Below are 15,603 nucleotides of genomic sequence, written 5' to 3' on the forward strand. Positions count from 1 at the left end.
AAATCATCTCAGTGGCTCTCTCAGAACCATGTTCTGCCCCTTTGTTAATTTGTTAAGGCCAAGAGAAGGTTCAGTTCTCTTGTAAGATCTGATGGTGAAAATAATCTAGAAGATTTTAACAGGCAAATAAGCCAGATTCTGACTATACTTGCCTTGCAGTCACAGGACTTCACCAATGGCTCAAACTGGAAACAAGTCTGTGGGTCACTGGGAGCACTAGGTGGTCTCTAGGCACCTTTCACAGCTAACCAATCAGATGGCCTTCATCCTGTATCTGAACATTCTGAAACTCCCCTCATGTTGTACAATGTTTCCACTTGACTCCTGAGAACTCTATTATCCTGGTCTAACTGCTTCTCTGATGGAACAGAATCATTTTTAATACTGTATTCAGGATACAGAAAGAAAAAAAAAATAACTCAAAAGACTCAGTGGGGACAAGTCTTTGCTCTTTCTTTTTACCCCTCCAAATGACTCTACTCGGGGCCATTTTGCCCTCATTTCTTCCCTGTCCCAAGTTTCCTTTTCTTCATTTTCAGTTACTAGTCTTCCTTTCTTTATGATTTTCTTATTTGGTGTACCTACGCATAACACTGAATTTGTTTCAGTCATGTTTTCCAAGAGGTAGGCAGAGCCTCCTGGGGTAAGAAGACTGAGGGGAGTGCTGGGAGTGTGCAGCAATTGGTCAGGAGCAGGGGCCCAAAACTGCAACTCCGTGAGCAGCAGGTGTAGGGGAAAGCCAAGAAAGGAGAAGTTTCTTTATGAGCCTGTAGAGTCATGAGACAGTCCCTTCAGTCTGACCCAAAAGGATGGGAGAATAGAAATGAGCCAGGGTGAGAGCCTGAAGGTGTTTCATGACTCAGGGTTTTTCCTTGTTCTTTCTCTTGATATTCACAAAACCCACTCATGCCATTTGCCAGATTATCTAAGACCCAGTGAAACCTAGGAGCAGGCCAGAGGGGGACAGGGGTGTGTGGGGGAAGTGTGAACTCCCAGCTCAGATCAAGTGCAAAGAGAAAGGGTGTATATAGGACTGGCAGAAGGAGGGGCCCTTACTGTGAAGAGCAAGGCTGGGATTGGAGTGCAGCGCTTCACATGGATCATGGCCAACACACTGGGAAGGTGGCCTTCCCTGGCTCCAGCAAAGAATAGCCTGGTAGAAAGAAAAGGAAGTCAGCCTGGGATGGCCCATGGACCACCTAAAGAAGGTCCCTCCCCAGCCCAGTCTCCGTCATCCATGCCTACCTTCTGCTCACACAGGAGCATCTTCCCCACCCCAACCAGGTACCCACCTTCCCATGCACACTCCAGCCCGCTTGTCACAGGACCCACGTTCACAAGTGCAGGTGCAGGCAGACCAGAGGCAGCCAGTGGATAATGGATGGATTCTGGGTGCACGGAGACCCCGAGTATGGTCTGAGTGGTTTGGGGTTACTGATGATTGTGCCTTCACTTTGCGGGTCTCACAATGCTTTAATCCCTCTAAAAATGTGCTTCCCCCATTCTCAAGGGATACAGGTTCTCTGATACATGGGACTGAACTGTCTGTCCATGGAAAGCCTTAAAAACACTGATATCCTAGTCAAGAAGTAGTTGCTACTTTGGGGGTGGAGAATGGGTGGTACACCAGAAAGGGAAACTTGGGTGATACATGGAAATATTTTATATCTCATTTTGGGTGGTGCTTACATGGCTGTATACATCTTTCAAAACTCATCAATCTGAACACTTACATCTGTGTATTTTATTGTATTGTACATATTGTATTTTATTATACCTAAAAATTTATATATCCTTAAGCTACTTTTTCTATTCCCCAAAAAGCCATCCTAAGGAAATGAATAGTGAGTTAGTAAAAGGTATGTATACAAAGATACTCTAATGATAAAAAAGATTGGAAATATCCTAAATGCCCAAAAGTAAAGATTGATTACATAAATTATGGTGCATATATAATATGGAATATTTTACAGTCATAATAATGTTAAAAAAATTGATCACATGAGAACATGCTCACAATACAATGTCAAATGGTAAAAGCAAGATAGAAAACTGTATGGTTCCATACAGTATGGTTCCAATTAATTTAGAAATTATGGACATGTAAAAACATACCAACTGATTATCTCTGGGTGATAGGATTATGAGTAATTTTAATTATCTTCCTTAGACTTTATTAAAAAATTAATTTCTAAAATAGACAAGGAATTTATAATTGGAATAAAAATTATTTTTTAAACTTTTTAAAAATTAAACTTTTTTGGGGAGAGAATTGTAGATTCACAGTCAGTTGGAATAAATAATACAGAGAGATCCTAGGTATCCACCCTGTTTCTACTGGTAACATACTGCCAAACTATAGTACAATATCATGGTCAGGCTACTGATGTCTAAAAATTAATTAAAATTTGTTTAATGTTTATTTAATTTTTGAGAGAGAGAGAGAGAGAGAGAATGAGCAGGGGAGGGGCAGAGAGAGAGGGAGACACAGAATCCAAAGCAGGCTCCAAGATCTCAGCACAGAGCCCAATATGGGGCTCGAACCCACAAACTGTGAGCCAAAGTCAGACACTTAACCGAATGATCCACCCAGGTGCCCCTAAAAGTTAATTTAAAAAAATGTTTATTTATTAAAATTTTTTTTAATGTTTATTTTTGAGAGAGAGATATAGCATGAGTGGGGGAGGGACAAAGACAGTGGGGAACACAGGATCTGAAGCAGACTCTGTGCTGAGAGCAGAGAGCCCAATGTGGGGCTTAAATTCATGAACTGCGAGATCATGACCTGAGCTGAAGTTGGACTCAACCGACTGAGCTAACCCAGGTGCACTAAAAGTTAATTTTTAAAAAGAGAAGTTTTAACATAAGGGAACGCTTCTTCTCTGTCCCTTTTCGGAGAGAAAAGAATACAAGAAGCTGTTGGGAGTCATTTACATATTAGTGTGGATTAGCTTTTTCTTTTCTCTAGAATTTTGTAGGGAGAAAGAAACACCTAGAGGTAGGAGGAAGGGGATGGTGTAATGGGGACAGAAAGGACAGAATCAGCATGCTATGTGTTCTGAAAAAAACTGTCACTTACATTGTAATTTGTGTGTGAGGGGGATGGAGCTAACAGCAGCAGTTTGGTACAAGTGTGGGAGTCCATTATGGCCCCAAGTACCCATGTGCATCACCATCAGCTGCCATCATCAACCTCCTAGGCCACTGTCACTAGTTTCATGCAGCCACACAATATCGCCCCTCTATGGTGCAGCCTCATGCACCCAACTGAGCCACAGGTGCTCTGTGGGCCTCATCATGCACATAGCCAGGGCTTTGCATTCACATCCCTCCTCCACATGCAGCCAGGACCATGTGTAACTGTCCAGGTCCAACAGCATTTGCAAGTGTCAAGTTCACAAGAGACAATTCTTGCCCAGCTAGCTGACAACGGAAGAGACAATGACATTAAGCATGACACACGCCACACACACTCCTATTCCTCAGGAAGGATCATCCTCTCCATACACCAAACATAAAAGAATAAGAGAGAGGAGGGAAGGAGGGGGAAGGAAGGAAGGAACTGGAAAGATGAGCAGAGGAGGCCTGGTGGGTGAGCTGTACCTCTGAATCAGAGGTCTCACACACCAGGGCCACTGTGTTCTGCATGCATACACAGCTATACCACATGCATGCAGACCACTGCTTGGCCTGCCTGAGGGACAAACCCCACTCTATAGTGACTATAGCCAGTCACTCTCCTTCCAATAGTTCTCAGAGAGCCTCATGGGTCACTGCTCTTCCACTGCTCGCCCTCGGTTGAGGCCTCCAGGTGGCCACTGCTCCTGTGTAATATGCACACGAGGTTGCTGTGGGTGAGTCTCATAGGGTCCTGGGGTAAAGAGGATACCTACACTCCCTCTTCCCTGCCCTGGATCCTGAAAACATGGCACTCCCTTGACATTTCATGAGAACTCCTCCCTGATGGGATAGGTGGCTTTGGAAGCAGCTAAACCCAGGGACACCACTTTTACTGTATCTTTTCAGTAGAACTGTGCCCTGGGGGCAGGGAACTTTCTAAGAAAACTGGGAGAACCCCTTGAACCACACCAATGGAAACTATCCAGTGTCTGCCGGCCTCAATAGCCCATTCCGGAGATAGTAAGAAGAGACACTGAGGAGGGGCCAGATTCCTAGAGGTGTGGAGGCAGGAGCTAGGGATTCCTGGACCCACTTGAGCTTCTGGCTTCCCTGAGAATTTGGGAGTTTGGGGCATGGCTTTGGACAAATGCTTTCTTTTAGCTCTTCCACATTTCTCTTACTTCACACACTCTGCCCTAGTCTCCTGAGCGACCATGAGAAGGCTGCCCACAGCCACATGTCTGTTGAGCAGGGAGAAGCTGCAGGGCACTCAGAGATGATCCATCCCACCTATGGGCTGGTCCCAGAACTTCCATGAGACACCAGCCCAGAAGCCCCAGGCCCATGCTCCTCCTGGTCCCTTGTAGAGTGGGGTTCCTTTCTAGCCAGCATAGCCTGTTTCTAGTCAAGTAGCAAAGGGGCTCTGAGGCTGCAGCTGAGACACTGTCCTGCTGCCAATCACAGTGCTCAGACCTAGGACTGCATCAGGTGGCCTGGGACCTCCTCAGCCCTGGGCTCCTACTGAAATGAGGTGGGATGGGGCTTCTCGCCACTACATGTGAAGCCACACACATCGCAGGTAACCACGTGAGCAGCACACACCCCTCTGCATCCAAGCTGACACACATCTGCCCTTATGTGAGCAATCACCCCCTACCAGGTCACCACCCAGGTGCCCACACAGACCCCTGCTGATGGAGACAAATACCCCACATATACACAGAGCAATAAGCACAGCAGAATGGCCCCTGGTCCAGGAAAGGCTTGGACAACACTCACCGGGAAGAGGTGAAGAGAGACCCATTTACTCCTCCAAATGTGGACAGGGCAACAGAAATGGGCATGATCCAGGCCATGACCCCTAGGAGCTTCTCTCCAAAAGTCTGGGAGAGAAAACAAGGGGGTGAGCAGAAAAGGAGAGGTTACAACCCTCCACTTGTACATCATTCTTGGGAATGTTCCCTCCCATCTCTACCCTTGCTGAGTCTCTCTGACTAGGGTCCTGAGGGGAGGGTTGCAGGCCCCAGGCCCCTCCTGCACCATACTGCCACTTCCCTTCCCATGTTGATCACCACACAGTGGGCATTTAATCAGTGTTTTGGGCTATTAACTGAAGGAGACAGTGCATGGTGGTAATAATAATACTAATAACAACAACAACAACAACAATGACAATGATGTGGTAACATTTGTTTTCCTTGTCTTATGGATGAGAAAACTAAGGCACAAACTGAGATCACCAACCCAGAAAGTGGAGGGCCAGGACTAGAAGCCAGCTGTGTGAGTCTGGGCCTCATGTGCATTATACACGAGTGAGACAGGCAGGCCCAACAGTTTGGAGCTCTGAGACCTTGAACAAAGTCCTTAATTTTTGAGCCTCAGTTTTCCCATCTGTAAAACAGAAATGGATCCTAATTCATAAAATGAGAATTTCTAAATTTATAGAAATAATATGCTAAGAAGGGAAAAATGATAACAAGCCACTACATAGGCTGAGAAAGAAAAGACAGTGAAGCTATAGACTAGTCTTCATATATTGAAGGAATATAAAATGTCAGGGGACTAGCCTTTTCTATGTTTTTGGAGCCAAGTACACATTCAATTTCTAGCACGTTATGGGGGAGGGGTTGTTTAGAGTAGATGTCCTGCTGGGTTAGGCTGGTTGGTGGTCATGGAAACAGGCTACCACTGAAGGACCTCTTTCTTTACAGTCCTCTGAGATAAGCCATGTGATGACAGCTTGGCAGGGTGGCATCCAGGCCCAGGTGAAGCCAGGTGAGGGAACGGCATGGCTCCCAGGTCTTTCCTGGATATCAAAGACCCCAGTGCCTTGGATCTACATGATCTCTTTCCCCAAAAAGCACAAACCATTCCTACTTTCTCACTATTTACTGGCACACACTTTTCCCTGATGAGGGAAGGAATCAGGCTGCATGATTTCCCGAGGAAGAAATGAAGGCAGAGAGAAATGGTGTTGTCTTCTGCTAGATTATATCTTTCTGAGGAGGAGCCTGCCTCCTTTATATAATCATCACATTTAGAGTTTAAAGTGCCCCAGATCAGGAGTTAGCAAACTTTTTCTGTAAAGGGTCAAATAGTAAGTAATTTGGCTTTGCAGGCCATACAGTGTTTGTGGCAACTAGACAGCTCTGCCGTTTTTGCTGTTGTAGGTACAACACGGCTGTCAGTTTGCTCCTTGGCACTTGAAGATGTGGTTTCTGCCCTGAGTACTTGGGTTGACTTCCAATTCCACAAATCCATGGATCAGGGAAAAGTGAGTGAGGCTAATCAGGCAAGTCTATGTCAACATTCCTGGTTTGAAGGACTGTGAGTTTGATTTCTTACCACAGCGACTGCGTTTGATGCCAGCAGCTCCTGAGGGGACATTGCAGTGACATAAGCGACATTGGCAAAGACATACACAAATGTGACCAGTGGGATGGAGATGAAGATGGCTCTGGGAAGGTTCCTGTAGAGGGAGAGGAGGTGAGAGGGGGAAGGCCTGGCACCTGGGACCACCTGCTTGTGATGGGGTCTGGGGAGTGCCTTTTGTCTTTCTGCACACAGCTGACTTTGCAGGGCAGCTGACTTTACACTTTTCTGTGATGCTCCCTCTCCCGGGGGGGGGGGGGGTGGATTTGTCTCAATATGGGCAGGACAATTTAAAGGAAATGAAACAGCGTAGGCTGGGAATATGCTCCATACTGTTGGTCCCTTCCTGACTGGAATCTCCATGATGTACCTCTCTCTCCTGCCTCAAGACACAAAGACCCTCCTGTCCCAAGACAGGTAAATAAAATGTCTGGAGGCCTCTCAGGGCACATTTCATCCTCTAAGGCAGTGGTGTTTCCTCAGCCCTGTTTCAACTTTTTAATCTGCTCTGGGACTGTCATGGCATCATTTTTCTCCTCCTGGCAGGGTGTATGGCAAATGGTTAAAGTTCCTGGGAAATAACTCTTTCTTTAGAATAGACCAGGTCATGGTCAGATGGTGCTGGAGGTGGAGAAGTGGCCAGGGGACACCTGGCTCCCTTTTCCTAGTAGCAGGTGCCATGGCCTTTTGAGGGATTTGGGAAGAGCTGGGCTATTTCAACTCACTTGTAGGGATCAACAAGTTCCTCAGTCACGTAATTAAGAAAGTTCCAGCCTCCGTAGGCAAAGGAGCCCTGAAGGAAAGCCAGTGCGATGAGGCCGATGTTGGGTTCTTGGAAATTCTCAAATGCGTTCTTTGGCTCCAGCCAGAAATACTCTCCTGTGGACGCAAGGGGCAGGAGGCTGCTCAGAGAGATAAGCCAGAGGCCTGGCGGCCCTTAGCCTGCCTAGTCCCGTCTTGGCCCCTCCCTGCAGTGATGGTCCAGCTCTTTGTCTTGTTTCCAGTGAACCCCACACATCGGAGAAGTGGGACCAAAAGGAGCAGGGAAATAGAGATCTAGGACATCCCCAGAACCTATTAACCAGGAGTCCAAAAGGGGATTCAGGTTCAAAGCACAGTGCTCAATGTTCTTTTAAAAGGCAAATTTACTTGGAAAGAAAGACCAGGGGTGGTCACTGGTTAGGGCAGGGTAAATCTGGGGCAGGTGGGGAGGTGGGGGGCTGGCTTGTTGAGACTTGGAGATACAGGATTAGGGTCATTGGCAGTCTCCTGACCACCTTCCTTTGTATCTAAGATATACCTATATCTACTTTTTTATACGAATGTAAACAGTTTTATTTAGAAACAGATAGGTACCAGTTTGTATTGTAGAATATAAAACTTGATTTACACTCTATAAAAAATGACCAGTATCCAAATTCAAGAGAGCTAGCATTCACAGAACATACAATGTGGGTGTGTAGCTACTGCTCACCAGCCTCAGTCTTGACTTAAACCAAAAAGATAATCCAGGGGGATTATTAGAGATTAGAGTACAATGCTTGCTGCTGAGCACCCAGCATCCAGAAGTTGCCGTTTTAGCATATGAAGGTTTGCTTTCTAAGTGCGTAACTTTAATAAGGTCTAGGTGCTCTGTACCTAGTGAGCTGTGAGGCTCTCCTGCCACACAGTTTTCACAAAGCATGAAGAACAACAAACACGCACACATAAACTCCTATAATGCCATTATTAGTTCATGCTTGCTCTTTCTTTGTCAATATCCTCCTATCTCTTTCTAAGGTGTGTGTCTGGTCTCCCTCTTCATGGTATAGATTCCCTGAGGACAAGGTCCTTCAGCAAAGAGATTTTCTACTGCCTTCCCAACCCTTAGCACAGGGTCCTGTACACAGTGGGCCCTCAAGAAAGGTTGCTGATGACACTGTAATGAGACATGGATTAACTGCCCATATTTTATTTATTCATCTGTAATCCAGCATTTGGACAGGAAATAAGATTACAGTGATCAGGAGAAAGCACTGGGACCAGAATAGGAGGAACTTACTATCTCTGAAAAGATAGCACAGTGATTTCTTTCTTTCTTTCTTTTAGGGGAAAGCATGAGCATAGTCCCTACTACCACAAATTATATAATCACGTTTCTCACATTTGGAGAAATCGCAGGGGTCAACACATCCGGAGTACAATGGATAAGACTCGCCCTGGGAACACCACCTTCATGATCATGGTATCTCCCCTGCCAGGTAAGTACATACAACAATTTCTTTAAACAATATAACCTGCTAAAGAACTTAACATAACTGGTTGAAATAACAGCAAACTTTAATTAGTTACCTGGAGTAAATATCCAGGCACCCCACAAGGCCTTTAGAGCTTGTAGGCAGATGGGAGGTCTCTCTGTTTGTCATCTGACTTTCTCCAGGAGGCAGTGACACTGGGCAGAGCCTAGTGGTGCCATGGTTCCCATGGAAGCCAAATACAGACTCGGGCTTGGAAAGGACCAAATCCAGTGGGGAATGTTGGCAGGGGCCCCAGGAATGTCGAGCTCTCTCTTGTAGAGATTATGAGTAATTTTGAAATGTGTAAAAATCTCCTCCATTCCTCATTTTAAGATATGGACAACATACAATATAAGATGCAGGGAGCTTTCCTGGGGCTGGGCAAGAGAGCAACAGGAGTCCAGAGATCTGGGGTCTTTACCTAGCTATGCTAGAGCCATGAGGTCAGCATGGGAGAACTAAATTCTACAACCCAGGTGGGGCATGCTCAACTTCCAACCACCCCAGGAAAAATGGTTTCTTTTTCCCTTTGTCAAGCAAGTGAAGAAGAAAAATCATTCAAGGCCAGAACTGGGAAATCTCAGGGTGTGCACATGTTCAAAGACAGTGTGAAGGGGTATGTACATGCAAGGGGTGGAGAGTTGGGTAGGGCCCTGATGTTCAGGTGATACTCACCTTTGCAGATCTGTACAACTCCCATGATGATGATCAGGGCCAGGGCCAGGAGCTTCCCAGCTGTGAAAATGTCTTGAACCCGGGTGGCCCAGCGAACACTGGAACAGTTGACCCATGTGAGGAGCACTGAAATGACAGATCCCCAAACATACCCTCAGGGCTATAATGAGGCCCTCTGCACAGAAACAGAAATGCTCCTTGCTCCTGATGATGGGATTGTAACGGGCAAGCCAAATTTCCCTAAAGCTCAGCCCAGTGTCCAGAAACCTTGGCTAGGTTAATGGGTTACAAATGGGGATTATGTGCCACAAATTAGAGCTTGGTCAGAGCATGCCCTGCCCAGGGCTGAAAGCCAGAAGCAGGCATGTAAGTGTGGGCACTGGCTTTGGGGAAAATCAGCATCTGACCAGGGTGCAAGTGTGGGCTTTGTTTTCAGGTCACTATGCTCAGGAGGAGCCCTGAGCAGCTGGTAGATCCTGAATGTCATCTTCCTCAGCCTGAATTTGGGGCAATAGAGGTTAGGGGAATCTTTTGTTACCTGAGATATAATTTACATAGAGTGAAATTCATTTTTCTAAGTGTACAGTTTGATGAGATTCAACAAACATGTTTCATTGTTTAATCACTTCCACATTCTTTGATGTGTATTTACTTACGAGAGAGAGATGGAGCACGAGCGGGGTAGGGGCAGAGAGAGGGAGGCACAAAATCTGAAACAGACTCCAGGCTCAGAGCAGTCAGCACAGCGCCTGATGTGGGGCTCAAACCCCAAACTGCGAGATCATGACCTGAGCTGAAGTTGGACGCTTAACTGACTGAGTCGCCCAGGTGCCCCACTTCCTCACTCTTTATATGGAACATTTCCAACACCCTAAAAAGTGCTCTCTCTTGTACACTGTGCTCCTTTGAGGTCAGTCCCCTTCCCCTACCTCGTAACCATTAATTTGGCTTCTGTCACTAAAGTTTTGCATTTTCTAGCATGTCACATGAACAGAATCATATAATATGTAGCCTTTTGTGTCTGGCTTCTTTCACTTTATGTGATGCTTTTGAGATCCATTCATGTATGGCTGTGTATGTCAATAGGCTGGGCCTTTTATTGTCAAGTAGTAGTCTATTTTATGTATCAGTTTTCTATTCACTGGCTGATGGACATCTGGGTTGCTCCCAGTTTGGGGCTATGATGAATAAAGCTGCTATAAACACTTGCACAGAAGTCTTTAAGTGGATTGTAGATATCTTTGAGAAGGGTTTTCATTGCTCTTGAGTAAATACCCAGGAGTGAGATTTTGAGTCATAAGGTAAATTATTATTATTTTTAAAGTTTATTTATTTATTTTGAGAGGGGGGCAAGGGAGAGGAGAGAAAGAATCCCAAGCAGGCTCTGCACTGTCAGCGTGGAGTCCAACATAATGCTCGAACCCACGAACCATGAGATCATGACCTGAACTGAAGTCAAGAGTTGGATGCTTAACTGACTGAGCCACCCAGATGCCCCTAACTTTATTGTTTTTTAAAGGTTTTATTATTAAATAAACTTAAAAAATTTTTTTTTAATTGAGAGAGACAAAGATAGCATGAGCAGGGGAGGGGCAGAGAGAGAGGGAGATATATAGAGAGAATCCCAAGCAGGCTCTGTATGACAGTGCAGAGCCAGATGCGGGGCTCGATCTCATGAACCTGTGAGATCATGACCTGAGCAGAAACCAAGAGTGGGACGCTTAACTGACTGAGCCACCCAGGCGCTCCAAAGATTTAATTTTTTAAAAAGTAATTTCTACATCCAGTGTGGGGCTCAAGCTCACAATCCTGAGACCAAGAGTCATATGCTCTACTGACTGCGTGACCCAGACGCCCTCTGAATGTATGTTTAACTTTATAAGAAACAGTCACACTGCTTTCCAGAGTGGCTATATCAGTTAGTATTCCCACCAGTGACAACAGGTAGTTGTGGCTATATCAGGTGGTATTCCCACCAGTGACAACAGGACGAGTTCCTGTTGCTCTGCATCCTTTCAGCATTTGGTATTGTCAGCTCCAAAAGTTGGGCTATTCTAGTGGGTATGCAGTGGTATCTCATTGTGGTTTCCATTTGCATTTCCCTAGTGAGTAATGATGTTGAGTATGTTTTCATGTGCTTATTTGCCACTATCCCTATATCTTCTTTGGTGGCATGAGGGCTTTTAACTCTGTTTTATTTCCTAGGAGTCACAGGGCTCTCACAGAGATCCCAACAACCTGGAGCCTCCAAGGGCTGGAAGAGAGTTGAGAGGCTGAATCCTACCACCACACTCACCAAGCAACCTGGGGGAGCCTGTGCCATAGGAACAGGACTCATACATGCTTAGGAAGAGCTTGAGAACAAAGGGAAGTTAAAATCCTCTTATTTCTCCCCCTAGTCCTCTAAAGGTAAAAGTCATACATGTAAAAGCACCAGATCTCATTTGCAACTACATGAATGGAACTAGAGGGTACTATGCTAAGTGAAATTAGTCAGTCAGAGAAAGCCAAATACCATATGACTTCACTCATATGAGGAATTTAAGATACAAAACAGATGAACATAAGGAAAGGGAAGTAAAAATAATATAAAAACAGGGAGGGGGACAAAACATAAGAGACTTTTAAATACAGAGAACAAATTGAGAGTAGCTGGAGGGGTTGTGGGAGGGGGGGATGGGCTAAATGGTTAAGGGGCATTAAGGAATCTACTCCTGAAATCATTGTTGCACTATATGCTAACTAAATAAATAAATTATTAAAAAACAAAAACAAAAAACACCAGATCTCTTCTCAAGCTCTGGCCAGGCCTCTGACTTCACTTGAACAGCTAATCAAGTTATATCAATACTTGATCCTTAAACTGCCCTTTTACTTTTCAAGAGTTTTCCAACCTTACTTGATTCTGAGAGCGTTTCAGTAAGGGGTTCAAATGTTATTATCTGCCTGTAACCTTTCTCCCTGCACCTCTTCTACCTGGCAAGCTCCTTCTCATCTTTCAAGATCCAGCTCAAATGTCACCTGTTCGTGAGTCTTTATTATTTTACTTATTCCTGACGACGTGACTGCAAGGTAAGATACACCAGCTGCATTTTATAGACAAGGAACAAAGTTTGACCCTCCTCTCTACCCCCAGACCACTTTCTTTATATTTAGTTTTGGCATCTAGTTCTTTGTATTATAATGATTTGTTCCTTTTTCTCTGTCTTCATGTAGGCCAGGAAGGTGGGGACTGTGACTTTTCAAGCTTTTAATCCCAGGGCATCATTAGTGCCTGCAAATAGCAGGTGCTCAACAAATATTTAATACTTGGATAAAGAAAATGCCCCATATCATTAGACCTGTAATCTCATTTTAGTCTACACATTCTACAATGCACAGAATCTCCCCTGTTCCCCAGGAATCTCATCAAAAGAAGACACAATCCCCAGATGGTTGTACAGAGCCAAAAGGGCAACAGGAAACTTGACTTCAAGAGTAGAAACTCTTGACTCCTCATGGAGGAGCTGTTATCCAAGATGGTGTCATATAAGGAGAACCAAAACATGTTGTCAGAGGAAGGATTTTAAGTGCTTGAACAGGGAGAACATCTTGTAAATACTCGAATGTTCCAGATGGACTGAGACATCCTGATAAACACACATTTGGTTTATCTTACTCAATTCAAAAAGGATTTCAGGATCACATGCCTGGTGACAATCCAACCCAAGTCACTCTAAGCACCGGGGCCTGTGATCTGCTTCTCCTCAGGGCCCTGAGGCTTGCTAAATACAAGGCTGGGCCCCCGGGGCCCTAGGAATTCAGGCAGACACAAGCAATGACTTAAGGATAAAAGAGACTGATACATGAAAAGAAGATTAGGACACAATACCCATGAGGCTCAGGGATAGGTAAGGATTACAGATTAAGGAACCAGATTGTGATCACAGAGAAGAAAATTATCCTCTACCAAAGGGGAGGAGAGGGCATGGTGGAGAGGAGACAGCAAAGTACTTGGAGGGAAATAAGAGATGAGCAGGACAACTCACAGAAACTCCTCTCCCCCAGCAGGTGGGGGGTGGGGGGGGATGTGGCCACCTCCTGGTAGGCTGGGATAAAAAACACAAAATCATCTCCTTAGGAGGGGACTTTGTTAAGGCAACCAGAAAGATTCCTTCAGTCAGCTCCACAGTAGTGCTGGGGGATGGGAGATGTTTGAAGGAAGGGATAATTTGTCAAATAAACTTGCTGTGGGTGTCTTCTGTCCCACCTGAGCTTATCTCCACAATTTCACAAGAACCCAGCCCTTGACTAATATTTAACCTTTTACCTTTACAGGGATCTTTCAGAAATAAAAAGAGAAATCCTGAGAATGAGGTGGAGAGACAGGCTGCCTGTGACACTAATCTCCTTAGAACAATGGCTGCAGGCCCTATATCTGACCCTTTACCCTGAAGTTGGGTGATCACAGCATGTGACTGAGGGGAAAGAGGGCACTGTGAGTCTCCTGCTACCACAGGACACCTTTCCTCACAGCAGGCTGAAACCCGAGCCTCCAACCAGAGAGGAAAGGTCAGTGAGTGGAGGCAACACGGTCGGTGCTTGCCAGGTCCCTGCCCTGCTCAGGCCTTCTGTCTCTGCCTGTCTGCTACCCAGAACCCCTTTCTGTTGTTGATGACCGTGTCCCCTCTCTCTTCTCAGCCAGACCCTGCATTATGCATGTTTGAGAGACAGTGACCTCAGAGAAGCCACATGTAGATGGGGACTAGTGGCCAACTACAGCTTGAAATGTGAGGAGTTTCTTCCATCCATCTATCCATTCATTCATCCATCCATCCATCCATCCATCCAAACATCATCTATAAAGGGCCTACATATTCTAAGCACTCTGGTAGAGTGCCTAGGGGAGTTATAAGTAAGACACAAGTTCCTGCCCACAGGGAGTTGACAGCCTAAGGGGGGATGTTGGATGAGCTAAAAGATAATCATGCAACAATGATCATGCCACAATGTGGTGGCAGCAGAGCTCTTCATGGAAGCCAGTGGGCTAATTCAGCCCAGGGGAATCAGATGCTTCCTATAGGAGGGAGAGACCCTAACAGAAAGAAGAATTTTATAATTTTGGCCCAGCTGGATAAAATAAATAAGAAGGCATAAGACTCTTGTTCTTGTCCATTGTAATCTGGCTGTGAGGTGGTTGCTGCTTCTCTAGAGGCCACCATGGAATCTTAGACTTATCTGTATTTCTTGGGCATTTTCTCCTCTCTCTTTTGTTTCCTTTCTGTTTGCTGGGTTAAAAAAAAAAAAAAAAAAGGCTATCAAGAAGACGATACTTCAAGAAGATGCTGAAGTCAGGAGTTTGTTACTTAATCTGCCAAGTTGGAAAAGGTGACAAGGTGACACCTTAATGTCAAGGAACAGGAGGGGTACAAAAAACAAGACAGGCAAGAGTAGGGAATTTAGAACCCAGCAATCTTTTTTTTTCTTTTAAGTTTACTTACTTATTTTGAGAGAGAGAGTGTGTGAGCAGGGAAGGGGCAGAGAGAGAGGTAGAGAGAGAATCCCAAGCACACTCTACACTATCAGAGTGGAGCCCAATGCAGGGCTCAATCCCATGAACTGTGAGATTATGGCCTGAGCCAAAATCAAGAGTCAGATGTTTGACTGACTGAGCCACCTAGGTGCCCCCCAGCAATCTTGTGCCCTGCTCAGAGCACAGGGCCTCTCAACTGCCAGATAGGAGAGGTGGGCTCAGTACTTCCTGTCCATGGGAAAACTGTAAGACTGAAAGAGAGATGCAGAGTCCTCGGGTCGATGACAATGCAGATCCTGTCACGGACCTGGACAATGTCCACTGTGGAGAGGGTTGGCAAGCTCCTGTTTCCTGCAGAGAAGACTGAGTCCCCTCCCAGCCCTGATCCTCAGACTCTGATCCCTTGGGGACTCAACAGAAGCTTCTCCTTCACTTCCTCCCTCTGATGATGACATCAGAACTCATGGGGCCAGTGGTAGGCAGAGAAATGACCATCCCAGAGATGTCAACATCCTAATCTTGTTAGCATGTTACTTTATATGGCAAAAGAAAATTTGCAAATGTGAGTAAATTAAGAAACTTCAGATGGGGAGATTATCGAGGATTATCTGAATGAGTGCAATGTAGTCACAAGAGTTCTTATAAGAG

General features: G+C 45.4%; 1 protein-coding gene and 1 non-coding gene across 4 annotated transcripts in view; both read right to left on the reverse strand.

The window, feature by feature from the left end:
• SLC7A8 (solute carrier family 7 member 8) overlaps nucleotides 1–15,603 on the reverse strand; it is a 52,463-nt gene that overhangs the window by 4,964 nt on the left and 31,896 nt on the right. For 2 of the 3 annotated variants that reach the window (XM_040476668.1, XM_040476669.1), the window contains 5 exons: nucleotides 9,444–9,569; nucleotides 7,218–7,371; nucleotides 6,466–6,589; nucleotides 4,900–5,003; nucleotides 1,057–1,153 (listed from right to left, as the gene is read on the reverse strand). In XM_040476668.1, coding sequence (XP_040332602.1) covers nucleotides 1,057–1,153; nucleotides 4,900–5,003; nucleotides 6,466–6,589; nucleotides 7,218–7,371; nucleotides 9,444–9,569 — 605 coding nt within the window. Of the gene's footprint in view, nucleotides 1–1,056; nucleotides 1,154–4,899; nucleotides 5,004–6,465; nucleotides 6,590–7,217; nucleotides 7,372–9,443; nucleotides 9,570–15,603 lie in introns of those variants that run through there. The other variant, XM_040476670.1, reaches the window with a different exon arrangement.
• Nucleotides 8,577–8,740, reverse strand: LOC121032490 (U1 spliceosomal RNA). The gene has a single exon (XR_005791316.1). It is a non-coding gene; the product is annotated as a U1 spliceosomal RNA (small nuclear RNA).

The sequence above is a fragment of the Herpailurus yagouaroundi genome, unplaced genomic scaffold (genome assembly GCF_014898765.1).
Source record: "Herpailurus yagouaroundi ecotype Mexico unplaced genomic scaffold, PumYag 141, whole genome shotgun sequence".
NCBI lineage: Eukaryota > Metazoa > Chordata > Mammalia > Carnivora > Felidae > Herpailurus > Herpailurus yagouaroundi.